The following is a 14,267-nucleotide window of genomic DNA, read 5'->3' as shown; positions in this document are numbered from 1 at the left end:
CAACTGAACATAGAAAAATACATCAACTGACTTCAAAGGAAAAGAAGCTCTTTATATTACGTTGACTCTTACGCTGTTAATAGAGGCAAGAGGGAATACAGAACAGCATTCTGCAACTGTCCTTTAGACATGGAGTGGTTTTGATTAAAATCAATGAAACTGACACAACAATATTTTTTACATCAGTGTGTGAAATCATTGAAGCTAGTAATTAAAATGATTTATTGGCTTATTTGTAACAATAGAAGAAACGTTAATGTGTCCTATGCTATTAGGAGGCTAAAAATGAATAACCCATTTTTAGGCTGTTTTGGGGGGAATTTTTTTTTTTTTTAAATAGTTAGCAATTATCAGTATTTCCTCTTAGAACATCACGTGTTAATCATTTTCTGTAAAATATCATGAAAAACCATTAAAAGAATGGATTCTGCCTACTGCAAAAGATCCAAGGATGAATCTCAAAATGCCACACCCTGCAAAAACTGAGAATACATTAGAGTAACCGGGAATTTGAGCTCTGGGTGTCAAATCCTCAAACTCTTGCTTATATTTTACCCAAACGGTTCTTGATGTTTAGTCAGGAAACTCCTGAATCTCTTTCAAATACATCTATAGAGCATAGGGTAGAAGTGATAAATGTATTTAGGTTTGCATGTCCTTCTGGGCCCAAACTTTAATTACTGTAATAACACTTTAATTAAAACCAGATATTTAATAATTCACATGACCTGGCTGCAGCTGTATCTGCTGATAGCAGGTATGCAACAGCACCTAATTACAGAGGCATATATAGGGGTTTTTTTTTCATTTTACTTATTCCAAGAAATACACTTTATATCTTACTGATAATCAGTGGGTTACAGACTACACATTGGTTAGCAAAGTCTAATAAAACTTGTGTTGTCTTGCACAAATCCACATTCACCTCCTCCCCAAACGGTGATCTAATTTCCCACTAATACCTATTACCTTAGAACATTTTGAGGATTTAGGACTGATACAACATGAAGAAACTTTCATCATTTTCTGACAAGTTTTTCCATCAGAAATACTGGTTCAATGAAATTAAACTATTTCAGGACCACGTCAATGTCATTTACTTTAGAGAGGAAAATATGTCAAAGTGTTTTGATAAAGTTGAAACAAAATATTTTGTTTTGCAAGATACACCAAGATCACTATTTTTCTTTCCGATTACAGAGTAAAATGAGGTTTCAACAGTTTTGAATTACCCACGAGCTGGGAATTCCTTTTCAGGGGGAGGGAGCAGGCCTACAATAAGATTAACTGAAAAAATAGCAAGGTAATTTCATTTACATGTTGCAAGTCTCCTGCCTATATTACATGTTCAAACAAGCCTAAATTTAATTCTTGTGACCTCAGTAGGTCAGCTGATGAACAGACACCCCCTCTCTTCTCTCAATGGGATAAAACTTCCTTATAGCCTGCTAGGAGGATTTTTGGTGAGGAGACAACAGCATCTTATTTCTCAAATTAAAACAAATCTTTAAAAATTCCAATGAAAGTTATGACTTTTTTCATACTAGCGAAGTCTCTACATTGTAATATTCTGATTTTTCTTTTCACCCCGATCTAGGAAGAGGAGGAAGGCTGGAAAATGGCTCCCAGTAATTTCCTTTCAATAATGGAGGAAGGAAACAGTCAATACAAAGGTCAGTAGAAAAAGATAACAATTACATCTGGAATGTTCTTCTAATTCAGCTTAATCTGAATGTCATTCCTATAAGGTCAAACAGGGCAGCTGCCCAAACTATGGAACATTATAGACATGAGGATGTTAGATAAAAATGGTATTTAGGAAGGGAGTCTCTCAGTACTTCAAGTCTTCTTAGGAGTCCCTCAAAATCATCAAGCTAATCATACAGGAAGGTACAGTTCTATAGGAGTGAAAGAGGCCAAGCTAGAACCAAAGTGCTTTGATGTTCATATGCAGGAGCTTTCTTGGATTTTCTGAGAGCAACAAAATGACAACTGAATAGCAAATAGTTCAAAAGCACTTTCTGTACATCAGGCTTCAGCATCAATGTTTTCATGCTCCTGTAACTCTTTATCCTGTCTTACTCTCATTCACAGAAAGTGTCCATGGATTCATTCACCTACACAATCTACACCTAGTCCAATCATTTTTGATTACATGTTTTAATAGGAGGATCATCTTTTCAAGGAAAGGCACAAAAATGCTGCTGGACTATGAGTATACTTGCCTCATTCAAAGTGTGTGCAACTTAACAAACATAACTCAGACTTATAGCTAGGAGACTGGCTGGTTTTTCACTTTGAGAAAGCATCCAAAAGGAAGGCTTTTCAAATTTAAAAAGTGGTGTTCACAAAAGGACACCTTGCTCTTTTCCATATCTCTTCTACCCTCTCCTCTACACTTGATGCCTTTATCTCCTAACCACTTGTCTTCAGTGTGCGCCCTAGATACGCAAGCAAGTTAGCAATCACTTCTGCTGGGCCTGGAAGTGAGCATGGAAGTCATGCACTTGTCCGAAATGGAAAGGAGCACCTGTCTCATGAACTATAAGTGAACAGCACGATAGGACTCCAAAGGTCAAGACAAGCCAAGTTGAAGTCCTCTGTCACAAAGTGTGCCTGATCAAAGCTTTTAGGGTTTTGGGGGGTTTGGTTTGGTTTTGTTTGTTTTTGTTGTTTTTTTTTTTTCTTTATTTCATGCAGATTTTATTCTCAATTATTAAAAGTCACTTTTCTTCTCCCCACCCTGCAGTGTTAGGGGCTTGCTAAAATTCCTTACGTTAAAAAGTCTCCATTATTTCCTCCTGCTGACAAACTATTGGCATCAAGTTTTCTGCCTGATATGGGTTGGCTGGAGAGAAAGAATTGTACAACTTACTTTCTAAATATACACCAGCACAGTTTTGCCTGACCTCTGACTTCTAACAATTAGGATTTTCTTACACGTTATAAATCATAAAGCAGTTTTATGGCTAAAGAGGAGTTCTTCATCCCAGACTCTACTCTTGAATGCTACATCAGAACCCCACTGAAGTCAGCAGGAGTTTTAGATAAGGATCGAATTCTTCCGTGCTTCTTTCCTTAACTGGCCAAGAACATTACTTCTGCTTCTCTATCCATTCAGGACGAAATGGCACCTTGCAACTGGAGACCAGTGTTTCCCATCCAGCAAGTCCCAAGAGCAATAAAGGAGCAGTGCAGAGGCTGTATCTGTTGCAGAGTAGCAAAAAGAGGGCAGGAGGGTTTCGCATTGCTACATAGACTTGGCAATATGCTCATCCAGCACTCTGCTAATGAGTAGGTGATAGAGTAGCTGCGCTTTCCAGTGCTCCCACAGTGCTGCTTAGATCCCCTGCTGAGGCTTTACAGTCTAACAGCCTTAAATACAGTGCTGAACTGTGAATTCACAAACTCCTTGTATTTGTGCAAATAACTCTCCTCCAGGTTGTAGAAAACATGTTTGGCTGTAACCTCACCCAGAGGCTTTAAACAGCGCTTCCCAACATGGCAGTGGATGCCAGCATTAGGAATAAAAACACCGCAGAGGTCAATAGGTTAGTTTAATAGGAATAGAGACTCCCAAATTTCACAACTATCTCAACTAATAACAAGTCAGGGGGTTTATGAGAGGATGGGGGACACGTTTATCACCCAAACCGTATCTAAACACCAGTACTGCCGTTCCTAACAAGATACTGCTTTGAGCTCTGCAAGTATATAACATTTTGGGGTTACTCACGCTAACTTTGTGCGTGAAGGTGGGTACTGAATTGGGGGTGTTGTGTTCCTGTATGTCTCACAAGGCCTCCCAGGGGCAACTCAGCAGCCTATTAACTGTCTGTGGAGCCTACGTTCCTATTCAGGCACCTGAATTGGATACCTAAAGCCAGTCAGCATGAGTACTTCTATCTTCCCATTATGTACTGGCAGCACTTGCAGGTACACTGCAATAATGTGCTCGGGTAGGTCAGGCACAGGCAGCATCCTTTTGTGGTAGATAAAGACTCCAGCCTGGCATTCAGAGTTAAACACCGATGCTCATCTCCAGCCCATCCTGCCGGAGCTGACAGCTACTCCCCTAGCTCTAAAGGCACATAAGAAGGAACCATTTTCTGCAGAGAGCACAACCAGAAATCCTCAGAGTGGAAAGAACTCTCTTGCAAGCTTCAAAGAATAGCTGCAGTTCTGTCTCGTGCACAGTAAGAGTCTATAGCTGTTCAGTTAAACTTCAGGTGTTTTTTTTTTTTCCCTCCTAGTGAACCAAGTCTATTTGACACCATATTTATTTTTAGTAAACAGCTGTTAATTCCTCCACACAGCACAGTCCCCTGCCTCATTCACAAGCGCTTAGTGCTTTTTATTGCAGGACACCCTTTATCACAATACTACCTGGTAGTTGTTCAGAATAATTTTACTTTTAATCTGGCCACGCGTAAGGTTCCTTTTTTTCAAGGCTTCCAGAATCAAATCTAGAACAACTTCTGACCAGAACACAGTGTAAACAGTTTCTTGTATTTTTAATTTTAGTCTGCTTTCATTTCAGTAGCAGAATTGTTTAGAAAAAAAAAAAAAAAAAAAAGAAGTTTGAGTTTGGTCTTTCTACACTGGGAACTTTTTTCTATTCTTATGTTGGAATAGCTCAGTTACTATCACAATTTGCACAGAAGTTCAAATTTATTAGTGCATAAATCTTGAAAACATCATTGAAGTAAGGGAGCTTGATTAAGAAAGGTTTTTATCCGATGCCTACAATGGAATCATTTAGAGACCCTTATGAGTGCGCCTAAAGTTTACCTAAATGATAGCTGACCAAACAACAAACGTTTTTGTTTAGTCACACGTCCCCCCCAACACTTACAATTAAGAAAGTCTTCCCATCCCCTGAAACTGGTTGCTTTGTTCTTCAGGTACTTAAATATTTAAAAAGATGTGGATCAGTTTTCACAAAGATCTAAGCATTTCAGTTACAGGCTTTTCCAGCCCAATTTTTTTTCTTCTTCCTCTACCAAGCTAGAGCTACTACCTAAACTTCACTGGAATTCATGAAGACTTTTATTCTTCTAGAACTGTATCTGGCAGTTTTGCTAGTTGCTAAACTACATTTGCCAAGCTCTAAAACACTTATTTTATATACTGTTATTGGAAACAGCCAGTTTCTGTGTAACATCTACTTTTACACTGAAATAGCAAGAGTCTATGTGGAGCAAATGTAAGCAGTCTGAATCATTACCTCCGTCTTCCTGGGTTTTATTTTTGCAGTACCCTGTGCTGCAAGGCAGCAATGTGCTATTTCCCCCATTATACAGACAGCCACTTGATATTTATGACTTGCTTGGTGTTGCAGGGAATATTTTGAGTTCAACCCAAATACTCCATGGCCCAAACTTTAAGGTGGGGCGATAGTATTTATTTTTAACCAGGCATCAAAAGATTCAAATCCTTTTGCCAGGAGGTTGAAAATAGCCATTTTAACAAAAGCTTCATGCTTCAGATAAATATATTTCAATTATTAGTCACAAGCTGTTCTCTGAAATCCAGGGATATCGGAATTACCTACTGGTCTGCAGAGTGAAAACTAATGCCGCTGAGATGGTGATGTTAGCGGTCACGTTAGTGGACTGGACTGTCTTTTGAGTCCCGAGCTAGAGAGGTATGCATATAAAATAATCCAAAGATAAGCGTGCGCTCTTTTAGAAGAGATGATATAAATTGCACTGCATACACACACGTGCAGAAATAGCTCCCGTAGCTGGATGACCCTGTCTGTAACAAAATACCAGACTCTTTTGACCAGCCAGTGAAAACATAACATCCTTAGCCTCCTGACCTTACTTTAAAAATAACTTTGAAACATTTTGTTGATCTATAAAAGAACAACATAGCATCTAACACCTATGAGTTATTCATCTTTTCTAAAATTAGGGACCTCTAACCTAGTGGCTAATATAGCACTCTGAAAGCTCATTGCCAGGTAATATCAGAGGCAGCTGCCTAATCGGTGGGGACTGTCACTGGTTTGCCTGCAGTGGATATTAACCACTAATCAATTTACAAAACGACAATAAACAATTATGAAAAAAACAGAATAAAAATCTGTGGATCCCTCTATGAAAAAATAAATGTCTAAAACCTAGTACTCCTGTGAAAACATAGCACTTGCAACCTGTTGACCCAGTCAGGAAAGTGTTTAAAAATTCACATAACTCCCATGTAACATCCCCTTTCCCCAAGGCTGAAATTCCAGGCTGGTAACCCTGGAGGAGGTACCTTTTAACTAGGGCAAATCAGCTTTCCCCTCTTGAAATATTACGTGACTTCTGTCACGCCATCTGATGACCCGCAAGTAGTTTAAAGAAATTAATGTCTATACCTTTGAGTTCCTTTCCTCATTACCAAAAAATCCACTGTCCTACTCCATCTCTACCATTTTCAGTTATGAAATTAAGACTACTCACCTGCAAAAACTATTCCCTATGTGTAAAGCCACAAATACTCTCCACGTAATTGGACTCTGAAAATTCGTAGGGGATGGAAATAGCAGCCAGTATTATATTAACTGGACTAAAACTTGAATGATCTCCTATGGGCACTGTGAAAACCTTCCTGAATTTATAGTGCCTTAGAAACGGCAGTGGGTACAGGAAAGAGTACCCTGTACAAAACAGATTCATAAAGGAGCCTATGTCTTAAAGTGGAAAGCTGTCATTTTAAATCGCCTGGAAATTGAATTAGCACATACTGCTGGAGATTACCTGTCATTTATAAAGATACTGTTGGGGCTTGAAATGCAAGGAAATGAAAGATATGAATTGTCTTCCTTCAAATTAGCTCAAAAAAAAAATGTAGAAAGAAGAGAGGCGTTTCCATTAAAAAAAGGTACCTTTTGCTAATAGCGGAGAATTCAGATACTCACAGAGCTTGCCAGACTTCATTTAGTTTTCTCTCTAAAAAGCAAATTGCAGTTTGCCTGAACAAAAATAAAGAACTGCACCTTGGGATCATTAGCTACTTTATCATAAACAGGGGGGTTTTTTTTGATCATCAGTTTGCACAAGCTTACTTTGTTCCTGGAGTTAGGTCTCCTTATTACTTATCCTTTGCACGACACTAAGAAACAGAGGTGCGGTATCAGGTGGGCCTTGTCTCTTTTTGGAAGAAGGCTTCGACTGCCTCTCAATTACTGCATCAAGCTTAAGACTCCCCAGACAAAGTTAAAACTCCATGCGGCCATATGTCACTTGTGGGTTGGATACAGGTTATTGCTCTGTCAGACTCACTGTCCCCTCTCACTCCCATTTCCACGTGCTCAGTGCAGGCTTTTATGCCTATTCCAGTGCTCCTGGCCCATATTTCAACCTCATCTGAATTACTACAAAGGCTAACTCGCAAGGTTGCAGCAGCTTTAACTTAGCATTAAATAACTGAGCAGGAGAGAACAAGGAAACTTCCTGGTTCAAATTAAACACCTTCTTCTGGTCCCCAAGCCTACATTACACCAGCCAAGAGACATGCATAGAGAGCACACTCCTCAGGACAGGAGTCATCTTTGTGACTTCTTCACGGTAAAGATTTAAGCACTATGCCATTAAACAGAGAGAAAAAGAATGCCAACATCGGGCACGATATGGTTCGGCCAATACTATTCTGCCTGCTCTTGAAGATGAACAACGCTCCAGGCATTCAGCTTTACAACCAGAAAATGACAACCTCCATATCCCATTATCCTCCTGAAATCTGATACCAATTTACAGCCCAAGGCAAAAAAAAAGTTAACCTCAAGATTTACAGATCCTAACACAACAGGGCTCTGAACTTGGTAAGGGTCCCTAGAGCCCGTTACTTTCATACAGCTAATAATTTAATAAAAGCTGGCTACAACTACCTATTTTTTGCCTCCAGAAGCAGTTGGAGAAACCAATGGCTTCTGTAACTTTTCTCCCCTTTTTTCTTTCTTTTGGATAACAGCCGTTTGGCAGAACAGAGACGAGGGATGGGATTTTCTCCAGGATCATGACCCGGAGCTGATCAAAGAAGAGAAACGGGAAGAAGTGGAGGAAGAGATCAGAGTGCAGGTGTGCTTACAATAGTAAGAGGACACTAATAATGTGCATTGCCTGTGTATATTTCTCTACAGCTGTAAGAACTGGCCCTAGCATAGACCTTACCTCCTTCCAGAGTCCCTACTATCTGTTCTTTGCTTTAACACTTGTTTAGCCGAACATTTGTCTGAGGTGTGGTGGCAGAAGACTTAGATTCAACTGTATTTGTCTGGGTAGGTTGATGAATTGATGCAACAGAAACTGGAGAATCTCAAACTGGCTGTGGATGGAGAGAAGAGTGACAAACAGAAAAAAGGAAGAAAAAGTGAAAAGGTAAGAGCAGCGAGTTGGGAGAATTCAGGGTAGATCTCAATTCTCTGCCCAGATACAGGGGTATCCTAGTCTCACAGATACCAATAGCAAAGTGTCCACCCTAAACATTTACTGAATCTCAAGTCAGAAGCATTTAAAAGTCTGTTCACCCGTGGCTTTTTTCAGAGCCTTTTCTTTTAGCTATTATTATCCTTTAACCTGTATAAATATTGCTTAGGACAAGTTGAACTATTCCAGAGATAAATCATTACAAGATAGACCAGATTTTCAAGAGGGATACACACCCTCTTGAAATCCTCTGATCCAGTCAAACAGGAAAATCCAGGCAATCCCTCTCTTTAAGGTGACGGGCTCAGATTAATACATTCTTCCAAGGAAGGAACCCTGGATGTGGGTGCCAGTAAGTTTTCCAGCTGCTGGCTGTTTTCCTCCTAAATGAGGATTGGTTAACGCGTTTCAAAACTGTACACCAAAAAAATTCATTTTGAATGTTTTGGTGTAACCTTTCATTTATCTGTAACAGCACACAGATCACATACAGCCAGACACGCATTAATTGTGTTGCTACTTACTATTGAAGTGTTTGGGAACTTGCAATTAAGCCAAGTTTATTTAAGCATATAAAATAGGTTAAAGACATACATTATTTTTAATGTGTTACTCACTGAAACACAGCACACATCATGTTCACATCTAGTTTCACAGCATTACCATATGCAGAATTCCACAGCTCGCGGGTTCCCTGAATTCCTTACCCGAGCATTTAAACTATAGATCATGTCAGTGCAAAATAACTCAAAGCTTACAGACCCTACCATTCAATCAGCAGATCCACTTAAAATCCTCAGGGCAAATAGCCAACCCTAATCTCACATTGTATTTCATTTCTATAATCCTTTTAGCATGCAAATACTTGCTGTTGCTGTACTACTTCTCAAATTATCTTTAAAAATGCTCTTTCACCTGACAAAATGTGCAGGGGCAATTTAATTACACAAGTCTGGAGCGACTCTGAAAACTGATACCAATTGGATTGCTAAATCTGTTTCAAAAATAGGGAGGCTTAAGATACACAGACAAAATATTGCAACAATCTTCCCAAAGTTGTCATGGGCAGATGCATTTAGATCAGCTGGTCAAAACTGCTTCAAAATGTCACACTGGAATTATAAAGCTTTATGCTAGGGTTGGTTTTGTTGGTTTTTTTTCCGCTTCAATGTAGCATTGGAATGGTTTTGGGTGGAGGAAGGTTATTTAACTTTTGTTTTCCCAAGTTGTGCCAGTAGCCTGAGAGAATGAGGTGGGGGGAAGAGGGGAAAGTAGTACTAATTAAATAATACAAATTCCCTAAAGATTTTAGCTGAAAAAAAACCCAAAACAGTTCTATTTTAGGGGTGGGGAATAGGAGGAGGTATCCAGTTCTAGTCAAAACACATCTTCCCTGGGCAAAACTATTTGAAATGTCCAATTGGCATTGGCAAAGGCTTTTTCTAATTAGTTATTTGCATAAATATCTCAAGTCCATAAACCAACACAGTGTGTGCATACCTGTGCACACAGACTTCAGGTCTGCTTTACAAAAATCTGGCCTATATAACAAGAATCATATGAGCTGGAAAGTTTTCGAAGCAGATTATTGATTTGTTATTCAGCAAAAGTCCTCTAGTTTTTCAAGGCATGTGTTACCGCATCCTGGCTCCCATATGTCTCTCCCCAGCTATGCAATGTGAAGTAACGGTGGGTTTGGATTCTCATTGTAGCCATGAACACGTCTGGAGCACAATATAAAACGTTCCCCCCCCCCCCCCAAAAAGGGATATTCTGCAAAGAAAAGCATTTTCAGGAGGATTCAACATTCTTCAGAGAAATCAAACCTTTTTCTGTGCTCTGTCAGTGGGGAATGGGCAAGGAAGGGTAATTTCCTTAAGTGAACTCTTACAAGTGGAATTTTCTGTCTAGGGGCAGTTACCCCAAATTCACGATGCCACATTTGGCCATCCCCTCTGTTATAAGGAAGGCTTTCTTCTACTTTCTTTGCAGGAAGACACCACAGTGGAAACTAGGGCTTTTTTTGTTGTCAGGGAGTAGTCACTACCCAGGGGTAGATGTCCCCTCTGCCTTTTCAAGCGCACCTCAGGATAAGTAGTTTACAACTCTAAAAAATTCTGTCAAGTCCATATTAAAAAAAAATCTGCCTGACCCACAGGAAATAATTTGAGTTTGAAATCCTGTTTGAAAGTCCCTTTTGTGGGGAATTCGGTGAGGATGTTTTGGAACTGGACTCTAAAGGGAAAGCATAAAGAAGCTAACTGCTCCCTTCCAGTCGGTGTTTCAGATGGCTCAGGTCTTAGATAAACAAAATTTAACAGCTCCAGGCATACCAGTAGGCCGCTCCTTCATTTCCATGCACCGTACTTTCTAGGCTGAACTTTACCCCTGGCTCCCAAACCTTCAAATACCACTTCATGGTAAAAGCTGACACTTAACCCTACCAAGAATTGCTGTTATTGCCCCTGAAGATAAAAAGCCCATTTGCCACCTTTGTGGAAGAATCATCTTGGGTGGAAAGGCAAATTGCTCTTCTCATTACAAATGGGTCTCCAGACCAGTAGGCTGGTCTGGAAATACCTGAACTAATTAGATTGCACCTAATATGCAACAAGCCACATTGCTATCATCTGAGGCACAGATCCTGTACCTCTGTCCGTGTTGGAAGCATCTCACCGCACAGACTGTCCCACTATTATTTGTCCTTACGGTCCAGCATTGATAGGGTATAGAGCACAAGTGTCCTTGTTAAGAGACACGCTGTGCTGGGCTCTGATTGCTCCAGGTAGCTCCGGATCTGCTGACTGTCACAGGAGAGGGGATGAGGATACAACAGAAACAAAGGAATGTGGTTCAGCTCTGCTGCAAATTGCATTTTTCTTCACTACGCCCGGTGGCAGCTTGTCATCTGCCCAGCCATGGATCAGCAAGCTGGGATTCTAAGTACCTGTGTAAAAACAGGCTGAGGAGAGATTTGAAGGGAGATTGCCTTCTAGGGAGGGATATGGCACTGATGTCTAGGAAGGCTGGCAAAGAAAAGTCAGGAGGTCTAAGTCCCCAACCCAGCCTAGAGGAGCCTGTTATAAACCACCTGAAGTGAAAGGGCTAGCATTTTCCAAAGTATTTGATTTCTAAAATGTTGGTGGCATCCTCGTGCCAGCGCAAACTTTTTAGTGAAACGTTGTTGTTCTGAGTGCACCCCTTTCTGCTGACGGCCCAAGCTTCCGATTTGGGTGGCTCAACACAACCCACTAGCTTTGCACGAGTATTTCTTTCTAGGTGGGTGCCATGTACCCAGAGGGCTTAGCAGCCAAGAGTGTTTCTCTTGGGAATCTGCAGCCAAGTAAACCACCACAGACCTAGCTTCTTTAAACTGGCTTTCCACCCAACATAAGAGCTGACACATCAGTTTTCTGCAGTTACTGACCTGGAAGTTACATTTGAGTGCTTATCAGAGTGCTTTTTATCAAGCCCATTGTGCTGCTTTTCCTGCTCTGCTCCTCCAAGGATTTGTTTCCGATCCAACTGCAGGTAAAGCAACCCATTGCAAGTGAACACACCCACACATACACAAAGGCATGGCCAGGATTCAGAAAAAACAGAAAGAGGGGACATGGGAACCTAAGCGTGTAAAAGTTGCTTCTGAAATAGGCCTTGCTAGCATCTTGGCACAGCTTTGGATATCCCTTGTTGATGCAGCCGGGCAGAAGCAAAGAAAACCACAGGAAGTTAACTATAGCAATGGCTTTGACAAGACTATTGATATCAGTCTAAAGACTTGATAAGGGTAAAGCCATAGTGAATCAGGCCAGAAGACAAGGCTGGGTCAGAATTGAAGAAAGGCTGGGTTTGAGGACAGTGATTCACAACCCCTGTTGGATTTTGTGTAGCTGATGGAGATCAGCACCCAGAGCTCTCAGCCAGCCATGGGGGCTGTAACCTCTTTGGATGCTGTAGTTAAATCCAACAGGGTTTAGAGATCAGAGCCCCTCATTTAGTAAGAGCTTAATAATCAGAACATCTTTATCTAAGGACTTTTTCAGTACAAGTATCAGCAGCTGCTCTCTATATCTTGGCATTACCAGAAAAGACTTCTCAGTCCGGAGCAGATGCACACACGGTGCAAATCTGCACTTGCTCAGCCTCCCATCCAAGCATCACACATGATCCAAGGAATCCACCCAAACGCTTCATAGACTGCTGCTTATACACTTTCATTTCCCTTAAACCACAGGGGTACTTCCCCCTCGTTACTTTTCCACATACTAGGTGGCAGTAGCTGCGGACAGCTGATGGCAGCAGGACTTGCATGATCACAGCCAAAGGGTGACACAGATCCTGCAGTTCCAACATGGGACAGTTTCCTCAATGAGACATTTTGGCTACCCTCTCCCTTCTGGTGCCAGAGACGCTCCGCTCTGGAATCTGGTCTGAAATCTGGTCCGTGTTTGCTCATTATCAACCTCTGAGCTACTCAAAATATTTTCATGAGCCCACACAGTAAGACAAGATACCACACTGAGCACGGAAGAGAGTCTTCTGTCATCTGCCAACTAATAGCTCGTGCAGTTCACTACATGTGACTTATCAAAGCAGAAAATAGCCGAGTAAATGGATGGCTACACAGAAGCTAGACTGACATTTCAGAGATAGAAACAAGGAGATTTCCATTATAAATGATGAGCATGTTCACATTCATTAAACATTATCATTTTCTAAATAAAAGCAGTTCCCAATAAGACATTTTGGAGGAAAGCCATTGTCTACAATTCATATTTCCCCTTATCGCATCTCATTGTTTGCCAAATTTCCCATGAATGCTGATGTTAATTAGGAAAACACATTTTTCCCCTGCATAGTTCATTTTTGTTTTGCTCTTGAGTTACTTTATCGGTGAAGCTGCCTTGAGGACACAATACCAGTTGGCCAATAAATTCAACATATGCTTAGTGTCTTTACATAGGTAGAAATGAGCTTTTCTTCCCAGTCAGAGCCCATGATATGTAATTTCTAGCTTGTTGGAATAAAGGTTAAAGAGACAAAGCTGGAGGAACAGCAGAAATAAACCGTTGACAGTCTCAGTTTCCTCAGTTGTTAAAACAGCATGGCATATGCTTTGTTCTTCCCATTCCTTTTCTTTAAAACAAAACCCTGCTGGCACATTCTAACGAGCATTTGCTGCCAAGCTTATTTATGTAAAGAAACCCAAGGTGTAGTTCTGCAGATACAGAGTTGTTTGCATTATTCTACTTCAAAACTTAAAAACATCACCCTTTTCCCCGTTAGCTTATCCATATAGTTCTGGGTTTAATTTACATTTTCATCTAGATTATCTTTGTTGCATTGTAAACAGTAACGGATGATTGAACTATAGGTTATTTACATTGCGACTGTCCTTGAAGACTTACAGTTGATATATATCTGAACACTACTGATCCATTCTAGAAAAAAAAAACCACCAGCATTTTCCAGATAATTGGATAGGATTTTTTAAACTCAACAACATAGTCTCTAGAGCTCTGCAGAAGTATTCACTATTCAAAAAATAGACTAAATGACTGTATTCCCAGGAAAGTGAACATAAACTTTTGGAAAGAATAAGCTGTCTTGATCAGCTAAGCATTTAAGCATATCCTTAAATTTAAGCTGTTGAAGAAATCGCATGGTGCACAAATGTCACTGCGTAAATAGTTCCACTGAAGTAATCCTAAAGTGCTTTGCAGAACTTAAGTATGGACACCAGTGGTGGGCACTAACATGGATTAATGATGCCCTCTCCACTACTAGTTATCCCTAACCACCTTTATGGCTTGTGAGCTGGAGGAGCTTGACATTACTGATTCACATCTT

The 14,267-nt window shown here is 40.4% G+C and overlaps 1 protein-coding gene and 1 long non-coding RNA gene across 4 annotated transcripts in view; one reads left to right on the top strand and one right to left on the bottom strand.

The window, feature by feature from the left end:
- Positions 1 to 14,267, bottom strand: part of LOC127018447 (uncharacterized) — a 76,389-nt gene that overhangs the window by 22,369 nt on the left and 39,753 nt on the right. The gene's annotated exons all lie outside the window — the stretch shown is intronic.
- The window catches only part of IQCA1 (IQ motif containing with AAA domain 1), a 111,186-nt gene that overhangs the window by 64,956 nt on the left and 31,963 nt on the right, over positions 1 to 14,267 (top strand). Inside the window, exons 9-11 of the mRNA XM_050900057.1 lie at positions 1,598 to 1,673; positions 7,963 to 8,069; positions 8,274 to 8,369. Of these exons, the coding sequence (XP_050756014.1) occupies positions 1,598 to 1,673; positions 7,963 to 8,069; positions 8,274 to 8,369 (279 nt within the window). The remainder of the gene's footprint in view (positions 1 to 1,597; positions 1,674 to 7,962; positions 8,070 to 8,273; positions 8,370 to 14,267) is intronic.

This window comes from Gymnogyps californianus, chromosome 7 (assembly GCF_018139145.2).
Source record: "Gymnogyps californianus isolate 813 chromosome 7, ASM1813914v2, whole genome shotgun sequence".
Lineage (NCBI taxonomy): Eukaryota > Metazoa > Chordata > Aves > Accipitriformes > Cathartidae > Gymnogyps > Gymnogyps californianus.
The sequence above is the reverse complement of the archived record's forward strand: the minus strand, read 5'-3'. Positions and strand labels throughout refer to the sequence as shown.